The 18378-nt window shown below is 36.5% G+C and overlaps 1 protein-coding gene across 15 annotated transcripts in view; it reads left to right on the top strand.

The window, feature by feature from the left end:
• TRDMT1 (tRNA aspartic acid methyltransferase 1) overlaps positions 1-18378 on the top strand; it is a 91937-nt gene that overhangs the window by 42707 nt on the left and 30852 nt on the right. For 9 of the 15 annotated variants that reach the window (XM_042945011.1, XM_042945021.1, XM_042945010.1 and 6 more), the window contains one exon: positions 1540-1649. In XM_042945011.1, coding sequence (XP_042800945.1) covers positions 1594-1649 — 56 coding nt within the window. In that variant the 5' untranslated portion in view covers positions 1540-1593. Of the gene's footprint in view, positions 1-1539; positions 1650-9278; positions 9625-10266; positions 10607-15954; positions 16032-18378 lie in introns of those variants that run through there. The other 6 variants (XR_006204569.1, XM_042945007.1, XM_042945006.1 and 3 more) reach the window with 3 other exon arrangements.

Below are 18378 nucleotides of genomic sequence, written 5' to 3'. Positions count from 1 at the left end.
GAGCTCTCTTACAGTGCTTAGTAGTAACTTAGTTCTTGACCTGAATTATAACAGGTCTGTGATTTTGCAAAATGATCCTTATATACTAATTTTCTTGTTTGTTTAAAAGCCTTCTTGATTTGTGTTTCAAGATTTCTCTGATGCCCTTGACAAAGATATTATGTACAACTTCATATCAAGGCAAGGGACTAGTTACTGCTTTTAAACTCGGTTGGAGTCAGCTATATGATATTACTCTCCGGACCTCAGAGTTTCCAGTGATATATACCTAGGAGATAGCTGGGCCTGGCCGAGTGTCTTCAGCAAATATGTACTTAAAGACATTCACGCCCTTGTTTTGTGTCTGGCATCTTCACTCTTAGGCCTCAGTGAATGGCTGTGATTATTTTCTGAGTGTGTGTGAGCCTTCCTCTTTACTCCGTCTTCTATGATCTGGGTTTTATTTCTGGTGCCTGCTGCATGAGCCCTAGCTTCTCACCACTAAATTTTCTTTTCATTTTTTGATATTTGGTCTACCTGTGCTAACTATTAACAGCAAATGGTTATTAAAGAAATAGCTATTTGGAGGTATTATGCAATTTTGTAATATTTTTTCTTATGGTGTTCCTCAGAAGTCTCAAATACTATTATTTTTAAAACTTCACATTTTCTCCTGATTTAGGTCAGTATATATACATGATTAGTTTTGCATGTGTTTGAGTAAAGAGTGCAAGGGGGTGGTAATTGCAAAATCTAACAGCAGCTATGTGTGTTTACATAGCCTCATTGTTGACTGCCAGTGAAGGGCTATAGCAGAACTCTGAATCTGATACCATTCTGAAAATTATTATTATTATTTTTTTAGCAGCAAGATAGAAGGGCAGCGAAGGCATGCCCTTGGAATTATTTCCCTTGCTCTTCTTACATTCTGTCCTAGGCTGTCAATATATTTTTTTTTTTTTTAGTCTATGTGTTTTATACATTTGGACACCACTTAACTGTTCTTTCATTTCAAAACTTGCCTATGCCTTAAACAGGTGAATTTTTTTGGAATGTAAATTATATCTCAATAATATTATTGTTAAAGAAATCCCCCAAATTTAACTAAAAGCATTTGTAGTGATATTGGGAAGCAGCTTTATACTAACATTAGAAGGTGAAGAGCAAATGGTAGTTAATTTATTTATATAAACTTCCACGTGATACAGTTTTTAAGAATATACTTAACTATCCTATTTTTGGTTTGTTTGAACTTAAGAGAACTTTCTATTTAACTTGTAAGTGTGTATCTTAATGGAGTGAGGAAGGCAAAGGTCAGAAATACTGACTAAAACATTTAATTCTCATTTTTAGCTTCAGAATGCTGTTTAGAGTAATGAGCCAGAAGTATGCACGTCTTTCACTTCGTGCCCGACTCCCGCAGCCTGCTCAGCCACGGAAATCTGAGCTCTGGCTAGTGAGGAAACGCGCTGCATAATTCTGCTACTTTGACTTCTCTGTAAAGTGAACACGTTGATACTGAGGACTTTGCATTTTAAGATATTCCATTTATCATTACAGAAAGCTGTATTCCTGCACAAGTGGTGGCTGCCATTGATGTAAACACTGTCGCTAATGAAGTGTACGCGTACAATTTTCCTCACACTCAGTTACTGGCCAAGACAATTGAAGTGAGTAATCGTGCTTATTGCTTTGATAAGTAGATGGCGAGGAAAACGTGATTGAAAAACACTGTATGATACTGATTGATGGTGTGTTAATTGGAGAATAAGTTATATACGAATGAGAAGTTTAGGAGAAGGGCATCGACATTTTCTGTTCTGTCGGAAGATGGCATGCTCTATTTTGCCTTTATTTATTTTTAATTTTCAGTTTAAGAGAGTGAGAGTGACAGAGTTCAGTATTTTGGTTTCTGAGACAAGGGAATGAAACGTAAGAATATGTTTGACTCCTAAATTCATGGTTCTCTAATGGCATTAAACTTTGATTAATTCTTTACTTTCAAGCAATAGTCACATACTATAATATGTATGTATATATATATATATATATAGAGAGAGAGAGAGAGAGAGAGAGAGAGAGGCAGTCATTGGCTATTACTTATTGAATGCTTCTTATTTTAGCAAGCCTGTCAAAATTAAAGGTTAAAAGTACACGTGATGAACTCAGCAGAGGTATTTAACGCTATTTTTAAATAGTGTTAGTAAACAATAGTTATTTTAAAAATAATATGAAATTGTTTTTTTCTGTCATTTTCTTGTTGTGACGACTTTTACAATGAATTTCTCATGAAGCCATAATTTATACACAATAAACTGCACTCATTTAAGGTGTGTAGTTTGAGTTTTGACCAGTACATACAAGTGTGTAACCACCGCAATCAAGACTTAGAATGCCCATCCCCTACAGTGTTCCTTGGTGCCCGAACCCCGGGCAACTACTGATCTTTCTGTCATTACAGATTAAATTTTCCATTTCTAATACATCACAAATAAAATCATGAGGGTGAGTTTTTTGGGTGTAACTTTTTTGTGTAACATAATGTTTTTTGAATTCACCCATGTTGTTGTGCATATCGGTAGTCTGCTCTTTGTTATTGCTGAGTCATATTCTGTACAGTGAATATTTTACACTACAGTGTATATGTCCATTCACATGATGTTAGACATCTAGGTTGTTTCCAGTTTTCGACCATCACAAAAAAGTTGCTATGAACATTCATGTACAAGTTTTTGTGTGAACCTTTGTTTTCATTTCTTGTAGATGAATACCCAGAACTGGAATTTCTGGGTCATGTAGTAGGTTTCTTTAATTTTATGAGAAAATGCTAACTGCTTTCTCTAGTGCTTATACCATCTTACAGTCTCATAATCCACGTACATGTTTCAGTTGTTTCACATCCTTACAGCACTTGATATTGTCATTTTTTAATGTTTATTTATTTTTGAGAGAGAGACACACAGATAGAGCGGGGGAGGGGCAGAAAGAGAGGGAGACACAGGATCCAAAGCAGGCTCAAGGCTCTGAGTAGTCAGCACAGAGCCCGATGCGGGGCTCGAACACAAACCATGAGATCATGGTCAGAGCCTAAGTTGGACACTTAACAGACTGAGCCACCAAAGTGTCCCTGATATTGTCAGTTTTTAAAATTGTAGCCATTCCAGTGAGCATATAGAGGTATTGTGATTCTTTCGTGCGTGCTGATTCTAATTTGCATTTCCCTGCTGGCTAATAATGTTGAGCATCGTTTCATGTACTTCTCGGCTATTTCTGTGTTTTCTTCGGTGATGAAATTTCTTGCCCAATTTTTATTACTTGGTGTGTTTGTAATATCATCATTTAGTTGAAAGGCTTATTAAGTTTTCTGGATTCAAGTTGTTTGTCAGAATATATATAACAAAGATTTCCTCCAGTTCTGTAACTTGTCTTTTCATTTCCTTAACTGTGTTCATCAAATTGCACATGTTATTTATCTTTTTTTTTGTTTTTGGGTCACGTTTTTATGTGTTCTAAAAAAAAATCTTTGTTTACCCTATTTTTCCCTCTTCTAGAAATTTTATGGTTTTGGCTTTTCTATTTAGATTTCTGACTCATTTAGAGTTACTTTTTGTGTGCAATTTGAAGTAGCAGTCATTTATTTTTTTCCAAGTGCATATAACATTGTCCTGGCACCATTTCTGAAATGATTATCCTTTCCTCAATTTCCTTGACACCTTTATTAAAAAACTAAGTCATAAATGTGTGAGTCTATTTCCAGACTCTCTTCAGTAGTATCTGTATGTTTTTCCTTACACCAATAGCACACTCTTGTGATTATTATAGCTTTATAATATGTATTGAATTCAGGTGGTGTAAGTTCTCGAATCTCTGTTTTTCTTTTTCAACATTATTTTGGTTACACTGTCATTTACATTTGTGTGTAAGTTTCAGAATCACCCTGCCAATTTCTATGAGTAAAAAAAAAAAAAAAAAGACATTTTTATTGGAATTGCACTGATCGGTTTTGGAAGAACTGATATCTTAATAAAATTGAGTCTTTCAGTCCATGAATATGGTATCTCTCTTCATTTATTTAGATGTTCTTTAATTTATATCAGCAATATTTTATACTACTTAGTGTACAAGTCTTGCACACATTTTAGTTAATTAATCCCTAAATACCTGTGGGTATTGATGCTATTGTAAGTGGTGTTTGTTAAAAAATGTATTTTTAATTGTTTATTGCTAGCATATAAGAATACACGTAATTGTGTTTCTTGACCTTCACCTTGTATCTTGTGACTTTGTTACATTAATTTATTCTGATAGCTTTGATTTTTTAGGATTTTTCCACATACACACAAATACTATCTGAGAATAAAGAGTTTTGCTTTCCCCTCCAATCAGGGTTACTTTTTTCTTATTGCATTGTATAGGATCTTCTGTACTGTATTGATTAAATAGGATTGCCTTGGGTATCCTTGCCTTCTTCTAGATTCTAGGGGCAGAACCTTCAGTCATTCACCATTTAGTATGATGTTAGTTGTAGATTTTTTATAGATGCATTTTATTAAGTTTCTTTTTATTATATTTTCTGAGAATTTTTATGAGGAATGGATGTTTAGTTTTTCAAATGCTATCTTTCTTGCATCTTTTGGCATGATTATAGCATTCTCCCCTTTTATTCTGGTAATACAGTGATTATATCAATAACTTTTTTTGAATATTAACTCAGTATTGCATTCCTGGATAAATCCCACCTGGTCATGATCTACTATCTTTTTTATGTAATAAAAATTTGTTTGTTTTCATTTGTTAATATTTTGTTAGATATTTTTACATTCTCCTCAGCTTTTTAGTATGGTTTTGGTATTAGGGTCATACTAGCCTTATACTTTTTGGAAGAGTTTGAAAAACAAGTATTAGTTCCTTTATAAATGTTTGATAGAATTGAGTTAATGGAGCTATGTGGGGCTAGAGTTTTCTTTGTGGGAAGATTTTAAACTATGAATTTAATTTCTTTAATTGTTACAATACCAGTAAAGCTTTCTATTTATTTTTTTGTTTAGTTTTAGAAATTTGTGATCTTTGAAGAAATTATCCATTTTATCTAATTTGTCAAATGTATTGGCTTGACATTTTTCATATTTCCTTATATCCTTTTAATACATGTGAACTCGATAGTGATGCACCATATGTCATTCCTAATGTTAGTTATTTGTATCTTTTCTTTTTTTTTTTTTCCTCTGCTAATGAAGCTGGAGGTTTACCAATTTTATTGGTCTTTTTAAGTAACCAGCTGTGGATGCAATTGAATTTATCTATTATTCATTTGTTTACTATTTCACTAATTTCTGTTTATCTTTATTATTTCTTTCTACTTACTTTGCATTGAAATTTTTAATACTTCTTACAGTGGGACTTAGATGATTGACTTGAGATTGTTTTCCTTTTTTTTGTATAAACATTTAGTGTTGTAAATTTTCCTAAGTTTTGACTACATTTCACAAATTGTCATATGTTGTGTGTTCATTTTCATACAGTTCAAAATATTTTCCAATTTGCCTTCTGATTTCTTCTTTGGCCCCTGCATTATGTATAAGTATGGGTTTAACTTTCCAAATATTCATGATATTTCCAGATAGCTTTCTGTTATTGATTTCTCATTTCTGTTTTATTTTGGTCATACTGTGTATGATTTCAGTTATTTTAAATTTGTTGTGACTTTGTTATAGGCCAGAATTCATTTTGTCTAGTGAATGCTTATATGCTATTGAAAAGAATGTATTATTTTCTTTTCTTTTTTTTTTAACTTTTCTTTTAGTTTATTTATTTTGAGAGAGACAGCACAGCAGGGGAGGGGCAGAGAGAACGAGAGACAGAATCCCAAGCAAGCTCTGCGATGTAAACACAGAGCCTCATGTGGGGCTTGAACTCACAAACCTTGAGATCATGACCCGAGCCGAGATCAAGAGTCAGGCACTTAACTGACTGAGCCACCCAGGTGCCCCAAGAATGTATTCTTTTCTTGTTGGGTGGAATACTCAGTAAATGCCAGTTAGGTCAAGTTGGTTGTTAGTGTTCAATTTTTCTATATTGTTACTGATTTTTTCTATCAGGTGCTGAGACAGGGGTGTTGTAATCTCCAATTACAGTCATAAATGTGTCTCTTTTTTCGGTGTTGTCGGTTTTTGCTTCATTTTATCTTGAAGCTCTGTTATTAAGTGTACATACTTTGTAATTTTTTTTTGTGATTGACCCCTTTATCATCATGAAATGTTCCTTTTTAACCCTAGGAAGTATTTCTTGTTCTGAAGTCTACTTTTCCTGATACTAATAGAGCCATTTCTGCTTTCTTATGATTAATGTTTGCATGTTTATCTTTTTCCATCCTTTAAATTTTATCCTACTTATATCTTTGTATTTAAATTAGATTTGCTGTAGACAGTGTATAGCTGGGTCTTGCTTTTTTATTCAGTCTGGCAACCTCTACCTTTTAATTGGAATACATTTACATTTAATTTTGTTATTAATATTATTTTAATTCTACTACCTTGTTATTTGTTTTCTATTTTTCCGTCTGTTTCTCCACTAATGGCTATTAGGTATATCTTACTATTTGTATCTGTCTTATTTTCTTAGTGGCTACTCTAGGGTTTACAGTATGCGTCTTTAACTTATGGAAGCCCACCTTCAAATAACATATAGCACTTCATAAATTAATTCAACAGTATATACATCCATTTTACTCTCCAGAATATTTTGCTATTATTGTCATACATTTTACTCCTATGTTTATTAAAACCTCAGGGGCGCCTGGGTGGCTTGGTCGGTTAAGCGTCCGACTTCAGCTCAGGTCACGATCTTGCGGTCCGTGAGTTCGAGCCCCGCGTCGGGCTCTGTGCCCACAGCTCAGAGCCTGGAGCCTGTTTCAGATTCTGCGTCTCCCTCTCTCTGTGACCCTCCCCCGTTCATGCTCTGTCTCTCTCTGTCTCAAAAATAAATAAACGTTAAAAAAAAAAAAAAAAAAAAAAATTAAAACCTCAAATATATTGTTAGTGTTTTTGGATTAAGTAGTCAAATATTTATTAAAAGTTTTAAAAAGACCTGAAATGTTTCATATTTATTTACATATCATCTACTATTTTTAACACTCTTCATTTTTTTTTGAAATCAAAGTTTGCATGTGGTATAATTTCCTTCTTCCTGAAGAACCTTTAGCATTTCCTGTCATGAGCATTTGGCAGGTGACCAATTTCTCAGTTTTTTGTGAGTGCAGAAGTATTTTACTTTGTCTTTATTGTAAAATAGAATTTTCACTGAATCCTTGGTTGCATTCATTTTTGAAAGATGTTTTCATAAGTTCATATTTTCTATGAATTAAAACAGTTTTCCAGCACTTTCCATCTTTACCTGGTTTGCTTAATTTCTGATCAGAAGTCTAATAATTCTTATTTTCATTTCTCTTAATATATTATATGTTTCTCTGGCTACAATTAACATTTTGTCCCTATCACTTGTTTTCAGAAATGTTATTTAATATGTTTTTGTATGTTTTTCTTTATTCATTCTGCTTGGGCCTTGTGCTTTTCTTGTTTATAGTTTTCATCAAATTTGGGAAGGTTTTAGCCATTATTCAAATATTTTCTCTGTTCCCTATTTTCACTTTACCTCAAATTATGCATGTATTAGATTCCTTCATATTGTCCTGCTGGTCACTGAAGGTATTCATTTTTACTCTCCTTTTCTCTATATGCTTCATTTGGGAACATGCCATATTGTTATATCTTCAAGTTCTTATTTTTTTTCAGTGCGTAACTTTTTGTTTCAATTTTTTTTCATTTTTAGAAGTTTCAGTTAACTTTTTTCATGTATTCAATTTGTCTCCATGTTTTTGTTTTCTTTAGGCCTTTGAAAAAATTGATGATATTTTTGACTGTTAAAACCTTTGCTAATTCCATCATCTCTCTCATTGCTGGGTTTCTTTCTACTGATGAACTTCCCCACCCCCACCTCTTGCCCCTCACCCCCTTCCCGCTTATGGGTCACATTATCTTGTTTCTTAGCATTCTCGTAATTTTTTATTAGGAGCCTGGCATTGTAGCCAGTTTGTTGTAACCCTTTAAGGAATATTGGATTTTGTTCTCACAGGCAGTTAATTGCAGATCAGCTTAATTCTCTCAGGGTATGTTTTTAAGCATTTTTTTCAAGTGGGTCTTGAATAGCTTTTACTGTGAGGCTAGTCTCATCCCACTACTAAGATATGACCTTTCTTAGATCTCTATTAAATACCTCATGGATACAGAAAAAGATGCTCAACATCACTAATCCTCAGGGAAATGCAAATCAAAACCACAATGAGGTATCACCTCACAGCTGTTAGAATGGTTAGTATCAAAAAGACAAGAAATAGTAATAAGCGTTGGCAAGGATGTGGAGAAAAATGAACCCTCATTGAATCACCGTGTTGTATGCCTGAAACTAATATAACATCATATGCCAACTACACTCCGATAATAATAATAATAATAAAATAGCCCACGTACTCAACTAGGTCTTCCTACTCTGGGTGTCCTAGTTTTTTGGCTTACAGCTCCCCAGTAATTGTGCTTTTCGCAGCAGTAGTCCTTTGCCCTCCCTCATGGCATGTCCCCTGATGCACTCATAGGTTGATATCCAACCAGACACTCAAAGTGAATGCCATGCAGATTTCTGCCTCTCTTTCCCTGTGTAGCTTCCTGCTTTCTAGCACTCTGCCCTGTTTTAGTGCTAATTATACTTCACTGCCACTTTTAATAGATGATAATAAGTCATATTATTTGCTTATGATCTAAGAAGGCTAGGAAAAGGGAAGAATGGAGATAGGTACCTCCAGCTCACTGTCTGTAAGCTCTGTAAGTCTGTCTGTAAGAAAAAAGCTTGCCTTCCTATGGCTTTCAGTTTCTTCTTTGGTATTCCTTATATCCCTGGTCTGATGTGGAGAGAGTGTTATCATGTCTAGGTCAAATATATAGGAGCTATGCTGAGAGTCATGTTTCAAAAGGGGGTAGAAATTGAATGGAAAACTTAGGAGTGATGAGAGGCTCTAGGGATTTTCAGTTTTATAAAACAACATATATTGGTCATTTGAGCATTTAATACATGCAGGGTATTGAGCCCTTGGAGAGAGCACAGATCTGAAGAAGCTATAGTCTTTGCCTTCAAGAATTTATCGACCAGTACAGAACTTGAACTTGTAAATGGTTTTCTTTGGGATTTCTGATCAAATGTGGCATTGAGAAGATACTTCTATTACATAACTCTATTCCTTTTCCTGATAGAAAGAAGAAAAGAAGGGGAAAAAGGGAATGAAAAACCATTATTAATGAATGTAGGGATTAGACGTAAGCTAAAACAAGAAAGAAAACTATGAAGAATAGTGTCCACTGTCACGGAAATGAGACGGAACTGACTGAAGACGGCACAGCTGCAGGCAAACCTTTGCATGTCTTGTGCAGAATCAAGACTGAAGGAATGGCAAGGAAGAGGACCAAATGCACCAGCAGTTGTTTGTTCTCGGTCAGGAGAGGAGACATTTGAAAAACCCAGATCACTGGCGGAAAGTGCGGTGGTAACCGCGGCCGACTTCCTGCTGGCCCTGAATGCGAGATCAGGCTCTGGACAGAGGCAAGCCCTTAGGGTAGAGGCCACTGCAGGTCCTTCCTGGGAGCGGTGTGGCAGCCATGTATCTGTTTCACCTTATTTCCCAGCAGACTCCTCCATTCACGTGGCCTGCGTCAAAAAATGAATAATAGGGGCACCTGTGTGGCTCAGTCAGTTGAGCATCCAACTCTTGCTTTCGGCTCAGGTCATGATCTCATAGTCCTGAGTCAAGCCCCGCCTAGGGCTCTGTGCGGAGTGTGGAGCCTGCTTAAGGTTCTCTCTTAAGGCTCTCTGCCCCTCCCCCTTCTGCAAAAAAAAAAAAACAAAAAAAAACCCCAAAAATTAGACAGGAACCTATTTGAGGCTATACTAATATAGTAATTTTAAAATAAGGTAAGATGTGTAAACAAAAAGCAGAATATACAACAGAAAATTATATTAAGAACTAGAAGGAAATTTCAAACATACATGCCTCTATGAGCTTTAAGCATTAAATAACACATCTTCAAAACAAGAACTTGGGGCACCAGGGTGGCTCAGTCACTTAAGCAACCGAGTCTTGATTTTGGCTCAGCTCATGATCTCACACTGGTGGGATCAAGCCTTTACACTGTCAGTGCAGAGCCTGCTTGGGATTCTCTCTCTCCCTCTCTGCTCTTCCCCTGCTCACACGTGCACTCTTTCTCTCAAAATAAATAATAAACTTGAAAAAAAAAAAACCCCAACAATTCAATCAGATGTATACAACAGTTCAAAAAGCAGTAAGACAATAATTGGGGCTGGAAAAGTTACCAGTAGTCTGGGAAAAAAAGAGGAGAAAAATAAAACCATTATAAAAATGAAAGTCATGTCAGAGTAGCAAAAAATAAAGTGTACAGGGCTGCAACCAGAATTGTGCAGGAGAGAGCTTGAGAACAATAAAGCAAATTAAAACGGAAAAGAAATACAGATCACAATTTGCAGAAGGAATGGTAACTGCTGAAGACAAAAGTGATCTAAGATAAAGGTAATTAGAACCGGGGCGCCTGGGTGGCTCGGTCGGTTAAGCAGCCGACTTCAGCTCAGGTCATGATTTCGCGGTCCATGAGTTCGAGCCCCAAGTCAGGCTCTGTGCTGACGGCTCAGAGCCTGGAGCCTGGCCTGTTTCAGATTCTATGTCTCCCTCTCTCTGAACCTCCCCCGTTCATGCTCTGTCTCTCTCTGTCTCAAAAATAAATAACGTTAAAAAAAAAAGTAATTAGAACCTCTGGAGAAGACAATAAGACAAATGGGAAAAAAATATTAACAGAAACAGAGGGGGAAATTCCCCAAATAAAACCTACGGCAATTCATGAGCCATAGTACCTGTGAGCCCTTATTGAGAAAATGACTCACTTAATCTAACCAAGAGATGAATCCAAGTAGAGAACCCAGGAATAAAGCTACCGTGTTAGGAAAGAAATTAGGGTTAGAAAACAGATGTGTAAAACTGTGTGAATCTTTGCGCTGTAGAGATAATAATGTGATTGAAGTAGGACAGTGAGACTCAAAAAATATGTCTATTTGAAAGATAAATGAAGGTGTGGATTTTTAGGACATTATTTGATGTTACTGTTAGGAGCTTAGTTGGGCTGGGAAAGACAGCGGAGCTCTCAGGGGTCAGAGTAGTTTTTATTCAAACAGCAAGGCGAAAATGAAAGAGTGAAGCCTTTTTCACTTACTGCGGTGGTATAAGCAATTCTGTGCAATAAGAGGAACCGCCAGGGCCCCCTGCTGCATTTCCCCCATGCGACAGCGTACGGAGGGAGAGCCGGGGGTGTCAGCACAGATGTGGGGGTCAGCTCACCGTCCAGGGAGCCCCAGCCTTGGGGAAATTGTGAGAGGGGAGGGCTAGGAATGCCAAGTGCTGAGTACCATTCAGAGTGGGGAGAAGCGTCTTCAAGGTTTCCACCACCTTCTCCGGGAAGGAGGCCTTGACAGAGCTGCTTGAAGAGACCTAGACGTGCAAATCTGTGACGACCGTGCTGGCCAGGGCGCCTGCATCCTCGACTGACAGCTCGCAGAGCCTGCGACGTGCTGGCTGTGTTCGGAGTCTGGAGTGGGAAGGGCAGCCTTTGTAACTGCCCACAGTCAGGCCCAAAAAATCACAGGGAGGTTTAGAACCAGGAGCAGGACTCTTCGGTTATAAAGACAGCTAGTAATAAAACTGCAGGCTAATGTATCTAGGTAGAAAATGAGGAATTAGTAGTCAGTACTGTATAAACTTCACATGAGCAGAAACCTTGTCTGGTTTGTTCCTTGTCGCAGACTCGGCACAGTGCCTGGCAGAGGGTAGATCCTCTGAAATATTGGTGGATTACTTTCTGAACACTGTTGAATGAGCAACATATTGGGTTAAAAACGAGGACAAATACCAGGCAAATGGAAACAAAGGCTAACAGTTTCAGAACTGGTATTAGTTAGAATGGATTCCAAGGCCAGAGCATTTAAGAGTCATAGAAAGTTACTTTATAATGATGATTAGTACGGTCCTCAAGAAGGATTGTCATATTTATGCACAAAATAACATGAGAGTTCACAGAACAGGAAATGGTAGGAAATATCCACTCAGTTTTTATTGGATACCTACCATATGCCACAATACAGGAAAATCATTGTCTTATGAATATAAACACAGTAATTCTAAGTAAAATATGACAGAAGCACATTAAAAGAATAATGTAGCATAACCAAAATGGATTTTGTTTTGGGGAATATAATAGTTTAGTACTTAGGAATTCTATTAATACTATTCAACATGTTAATAATGGGAAACAGCAAAACTATGTATTAGAAAATAGTTGACCAAATGCAGGGTTTTCTGCATTTGGGTTTTTAATCTCCCTTAATAAAATTAGGACATATGTGTACTACTACAGACACGTATGTTATTTAGTGGCTTTACGTGTGTGTGTGCACGTGTATATTTCTATTTAAACACACACACACACACACACACACACACACACACACACACACACACACATATATCTCCAAGTCCAGTAACATAGTAAAACTTGAAAAGCATTCTCGCTAAAATAATGAATAAAACAAGGATGTCCACCATTGACATTGTTATTTAATATTGTGGTAGATGTTAGGTAATATACTCACACAAGGGAAATAGCATATAACTATCAAGGAAGATTCTAAAGAATAATTGTATAGGCCTGGAAAACAGAAAACATACTGTGCTAAAAATACGATGAGGAACAATTAGTACGTTTAATAAGGAGACTGGTTACAAAACATATGATAACCAGTAGCTTATATATATAAACAAAGACCTGTGAGAAAATATAATAGAAGAAAGTTCCTATTTATAGTAGCAACAAGAAACTTATAAACACCGAGAAATAAACTTAAGAAATCTGCAGGACCCACATGGGAATAAAAGATTTGAAAAATGGAAATATGACTGAATAGTGTACAAATTTCAGTTCTCTTTAGGTTAACTATAAATTTACTAAAAATAGTCAAAAGTTTTCTAACCTACCAAGTTATTCCTAAAGTTTAAATGAAAGTTAAGTATAAGAATAGAGAGGAGACTTTCTGCAAAAAGAAGTAATAAAGTTAGTAGGGGAACTGTTAAACTGCTCATCATTGGGTGATAAACAGTGTTACTGCACTGAGTTGACCTAATGTTCTCTGAAAGCAAAGGTGTTTTCATAACTTTATGGCCCGGTTATAACAAAAGAATAGATTTCCATCAGCTTTCAAACGTAAGATTATTAAAGATAATTGTGTATCTCCATAACTACTTTCTTGAATTTTGACACATTTAATGACCTAGAATGCCAGGTTAAATAAAGTTGTAAATGGCTTAATTGAGTAATTATTTCTTGCATATTGCCCTATCATTTGATTTTTAAAAAATCACTATTTTGAAGAATCCTTTAAAATTGTAATTTTTTATGCCAAGCTGTATTGGAGGCGGTAACTTGGCGCACCTGGGTGGCTCAGTCAGTTAAGCGTCCAACTTCGGCTCAGGTCATGATCTCATGGCCTGTGAGTTCAAGCCCCGCAACGGGCTCTGTGCTAACAGCTCAGAGCCTGGAACCTGCTTTGGATTCTGTGTCTCCCTCAATCTCTGCCCCTCCCCAGCTTGTACTGTGTCTCTCACTCTCACTCTCAAAAATAAATAAACATTAAAACAATTTTTAAAAAATCACTTAATCGAGTAATTATTTCTTGCATATTGCCCTATCATTTGATTTTTAAAAATCACTATTTTGAAGAATCCTTTAAAATTGTAAGTTTTTATGCCAGGCTGTATTGGAGGCAGTAACTCTGTTTACTTCCTTTAGATTTTAGACATAGGATGCTCCTGATGTAAAAGGTAGTTGTTTTCTTTTTACTTTAGTTTTAGGAATTTAGCTTTAATCCATCTACTTTCAGTTACAAAATTAGTAAGTTGCTTATCACAATAGTCTTGTGCTCACAGGCTCTTTAACTTGAGTATGATGTGCTAATTGTACTGCATTGCCCCATGTGTTCTGACAGACTGGTCAGTGTATGATTTACAGACTGCTTTCCCTAGAACTCAAGAGTTTCAGAGGTGCTTTAGGAACTTTTCAGTATTTAATTTTGATTTCATTTTACATATATACCTTAAACTACTTAAAAGCCTGTGATTTAAAAATGACAGGCACATATATTTATGCTTTACGTACAGTAGAGACAACTGATTGGTTCCCCAGGTTAATTCACTCTTTACAGAACTTAGAATATAGCTCGTCCTTTTCATGTACTTGAACTTCTTAGCAATGTGTCATATTTAGGAAGGTTGTGGTCCTAGGCTTGTTGCTTGTTTCTGGCCAAGCTTCATGAAGATTGGAAAGCCCATGACTTGTTTCTCTATACAGCAGACCCCCTTATCTATGGGGGATGCATTCCAGGACCCCAGTGGATGCCTGAAACCTCAGATAGTACCAAAGCCACTGTATATACCACGTTTATTCTTATACATACACACATACATACATACCTATGATAAAGGTAATTTATCAATTAGGCACAGTAAGAGATTACAACAATAACTAATGATAGAACAGTTATAGCAATATGCTGTGATAAAAGGTGAATGTGGTCTCTCACCCTTCTTGTGATGACGTGAGATAACAAAATGCCCACATGATGAGATGAGGGGAGTGAATGATGCAGGCGTTGTGGCTGCAGGGTTAGGCTGTTACTGATCTGACCCTATGTCAGAAGGAGGACCTGATTGACTGGAGTTGACTGAAACCGGAAAGTAGTGAAATCAGTGAAAGTGAAATAAGGGAGGACTACTCTACCCTATTTACCTTCTGATATATAAAATAGAGTCAAAATAACACATTTTTCAACTACTTAGCCCAATAGGGATTATTTTGATTAATCCTATCTGTAAGATTTTAAAGTTTTGTTTTACTACACACAACTGTAAAACAATATAATAATTGTGAATACCTGAAAATGGGACCTTTTTCATCTGGTGATATTTTAGCAGAGACATGCTTGGAAGGGATGGTGACTGGCCAGTCACATTTACTAAATAAAAAATATTATTGATACAGAGGTGTTGAACATTTTCCTAGACACTATGCTAAAGATTCATTAATTGTAAAATGAAGTTCTCCCTATTTGGCTCCAGAAACATAGCAGTGTTACGCTTTAGGTATGACAGGGGTGTGAAATGCTTAGGATTCAGGGAGCATTCCAGCTCAGCTCTGGCCAGCTCTGAGACTTAGGGGAAGTCACTAAGCTTTTCCTAGCTTCGTGTTACTTGTCCAATTTCTTCATAAGATTGCTTTGGGCAGTTAGTTTAACTGAAGTTGACTTGAAAAGTGGTAAGTGTTTTATATATATATATATATATATATATATATACATATATATATATATATATATATATATGTGTGTGTGTGTATAAGTTTGTTTTATATAGAATATATACACACACACGTATATATAAAATAAACTTTTAAGTGTTTTATTTATTTTTTTTTTTTTCAACGTTTTTTTTATTTTTATTTTTGGGACAGAGAGAGACAGAGCATGAACGGGGGAGGGGCAGAGGGAGAGGGAGACACAGAATCGGAAACAGGCTCCAGGCTCCGAGCCATCAGCCCAGAGCCTGACGCGGGGCTCGAACTCACGGACCGCGAGATCGTGACCTGGCTGAAGTCGGACGCTTAACCGACTGCGCCACCCAGGCGCCCCATCTTTTAAGTGTTTTAAATAAAACTATTAAGCATTATAATTTCTGATATATTTAGTTGTAATTAGTTAGCATTTTTCCTTCTTCCCCATTCTATGCATGTTTTTATATATTTTCCCCACATGTTCATTCCTTAGGGAATTACACTAGAAGAGTTTGACAAATTGTCTTTCAATATGATTTTAATGAGCCCTCCCTGTCAGCCATTCACCAGGTATGTATGACAAATATTTCTCTGTTGAAGAAGAGTACTTTCGAGGGATTCATTAAATCAAATAATACCATAGTTTCAAGCATGGACACTTTGAAGACTGTCAGCTGCATTTTCATAATTTTGAAAATTGTCATAAATAGTGCCTTTTATCTACTCATTTATAATTCAGCATTAATCCAAAAGGAAATAGCAGTTACTACCAAATGAGCAAAGTAATTCAGTCAGTAGAAGATACGCAGAGACTATATGGGACCTCTTTTATACTTACCTAAGATATGATATTTTTTTCTGACCCAAAGTACCTTACATTAAACTCATGAGCATTCAAGAGTATCTTTTTAACTGATTAATAAAGTAAGTTTCCATAATAAATATTCAGTTCTTAACTAACTATAAAATTTAAAAGCTAATCAAGAATGGATTAGTAAATTTTACATTTCTCAATTCATATATACATTGAATAATTAATTGTGACTTTTTATAGCTATGTTGAAATTCATTTTTTTATTGTATTATTGGCTGTGTGTTTCAGGAAATTATATCTTAGATGAAATCTTGAGCAGTCTGTCTTCATTTAGATATTTTTAATTATTTTAAATAATAAGGATAATCCTGTGTCTTACATGGAGTTTGCCATTTAATTTAACATGCCTATGGGATAGGCATTACTGTTATCATCATTTTATTGGTGAGAAACTGTGGCATAGAAAAGTTAAGTAACTTTTTGAAGGCCGTACAATTGGAAAATGTCAGCAAGGATTTATCAATTCTTTTATATATTTCTATTTAAATGTGTAAGATAATTTTAAGTGGGATATCACATATCATAAATATTCTAATTTAAATGAGTATTTTCAGGCTTAATGTCCAGCTAAGTTTTGCTTTATTTATTTTATTATCTATTTTTTAAAAGTTTATTTATTTATTTTGAGAGAGAGAGAGTGCTAAAGGAGCGGGGCGGGGGGGGGGGGGGGGGGGGAGAGAATCCCAAGCAGGCTCTGCACCATCTGCATGGAGCCCGATGTGGGGCTCGAACTCACAAACCATGAGTTCGTGACCTGGGCCGAAATCAAGAGTTGGACGTTTAACGGACTGAGCCACTCTGGTACCCCCTAAGTTTTGCTTTAATAAACAACTCTCTAGGAAATTAATTCTCCAAGGATTTATTGTGTGCCTGGAAGCCAGACATTGCTTTTGATGCCATAGTTCCCATCCTCAAGGAGCTTATAGTCTAAGGGAGATGACTGACAAAGAATTCTCTTATAAGGTGGTATAAGCTATATAAGAAGTGAATGCTGAAAGTGCCATGAGAGCACAGAGGAGAAAATGGCTTGCTGCATACCAGGAGGCAGGATTTTGACAATTTTTTTTTTGTCAGGAGACAGGAATTCTTTTAGAGGCAATATCTGAACTGTATCTGAAAGCAGTTTGGGAATTTATCAGAGAAGGCGGAGGGCAATCCGTGTAAAAATGCCTCCAAGCATATGCAGTCATAAGGCCTGTTTAACTTACAGTAAGTAGAGCTACAGAACAGAAAGCAGCCCCAGCACTGTGCAGCCTCCTACATTATTGCCCTGGGCCCCCTGTCTTCCGTACTACCGCTCCCAACTGAAACAGCCCATCTCCAGCTGCCGATGGCAGCAGTAACCGATTCAGTAACACTGCCATCGTTGGAGCGCTGAGAGGAAAGGGCCACAGTGGGAAGAACCCAAGATTTCTGAGGCCTGTACTCAAGTCCACTGTAAGTGTCCCTCTGAGCCTCACATCCATGGATGGTTCTGGCCTTGCTGGAAGGCAGGAGGAAACTGACAAGTGACATCGAGCAACTCATCTAAGGCAATGGAGCTAATAAGGACCAAAGTCTTAAACCTGTTTCTGTTTCTGCCACCTAAGCCCAATCCAAGTCTTCATTTCTGCGTGATTCTTGGTCATATTGAACCTTGCTTGTAATATCTAATTGCTAGTCCAAATACTGCCTGTTTCCATGACCTGTTCTGACCTAGTTAGTCTAACCAAGTTGCAACCCCTGCTTGTAGAATCAAGCATTCAGGTCTCTCCAGTGTATATTGGACAAGATTGTCTTAGTCTTTCCTACTATGGTCTGCTTGGATGATTGGTTATCAATGCCGTTCCTCTATGGTTGCCGCCCTACCCAACCAGCTCATTCATCTGAACTATTGTTGTCTCATCTGGGACAGAGCAAAAGGTGTCATCAGCCAGCGTGTGTGTGTGTGTGTGTGTGTGTGTGTGTGTGTGTGTTTCCTAAACAGTGATTTTAACAGGTTAATTGATTTTAGTCTTTATTGGTTATTTGTTCTTTGTTTCATGTAAGTCATTTGGCATACTG

Source organism: Panthera leo, chromosome B4 (assembly GCF_018350215.1).
Source record: "Panthera leo isolate Ple1 chromosome B4, P.leo_Ple1_pat1.1, whole genome shotgun sequence".
NCBI classification, from domain to species: Eukaryota; Metazoa; Chordata; class Mammalia; order Carnivora; family Felidae; genus Panthera; species Panthera leo.
The sequence above is the reverse complement of the archived record's forward strand: the minus strand, read 5'-3'. Positions and strand labels throughout refer to the sequence as shown.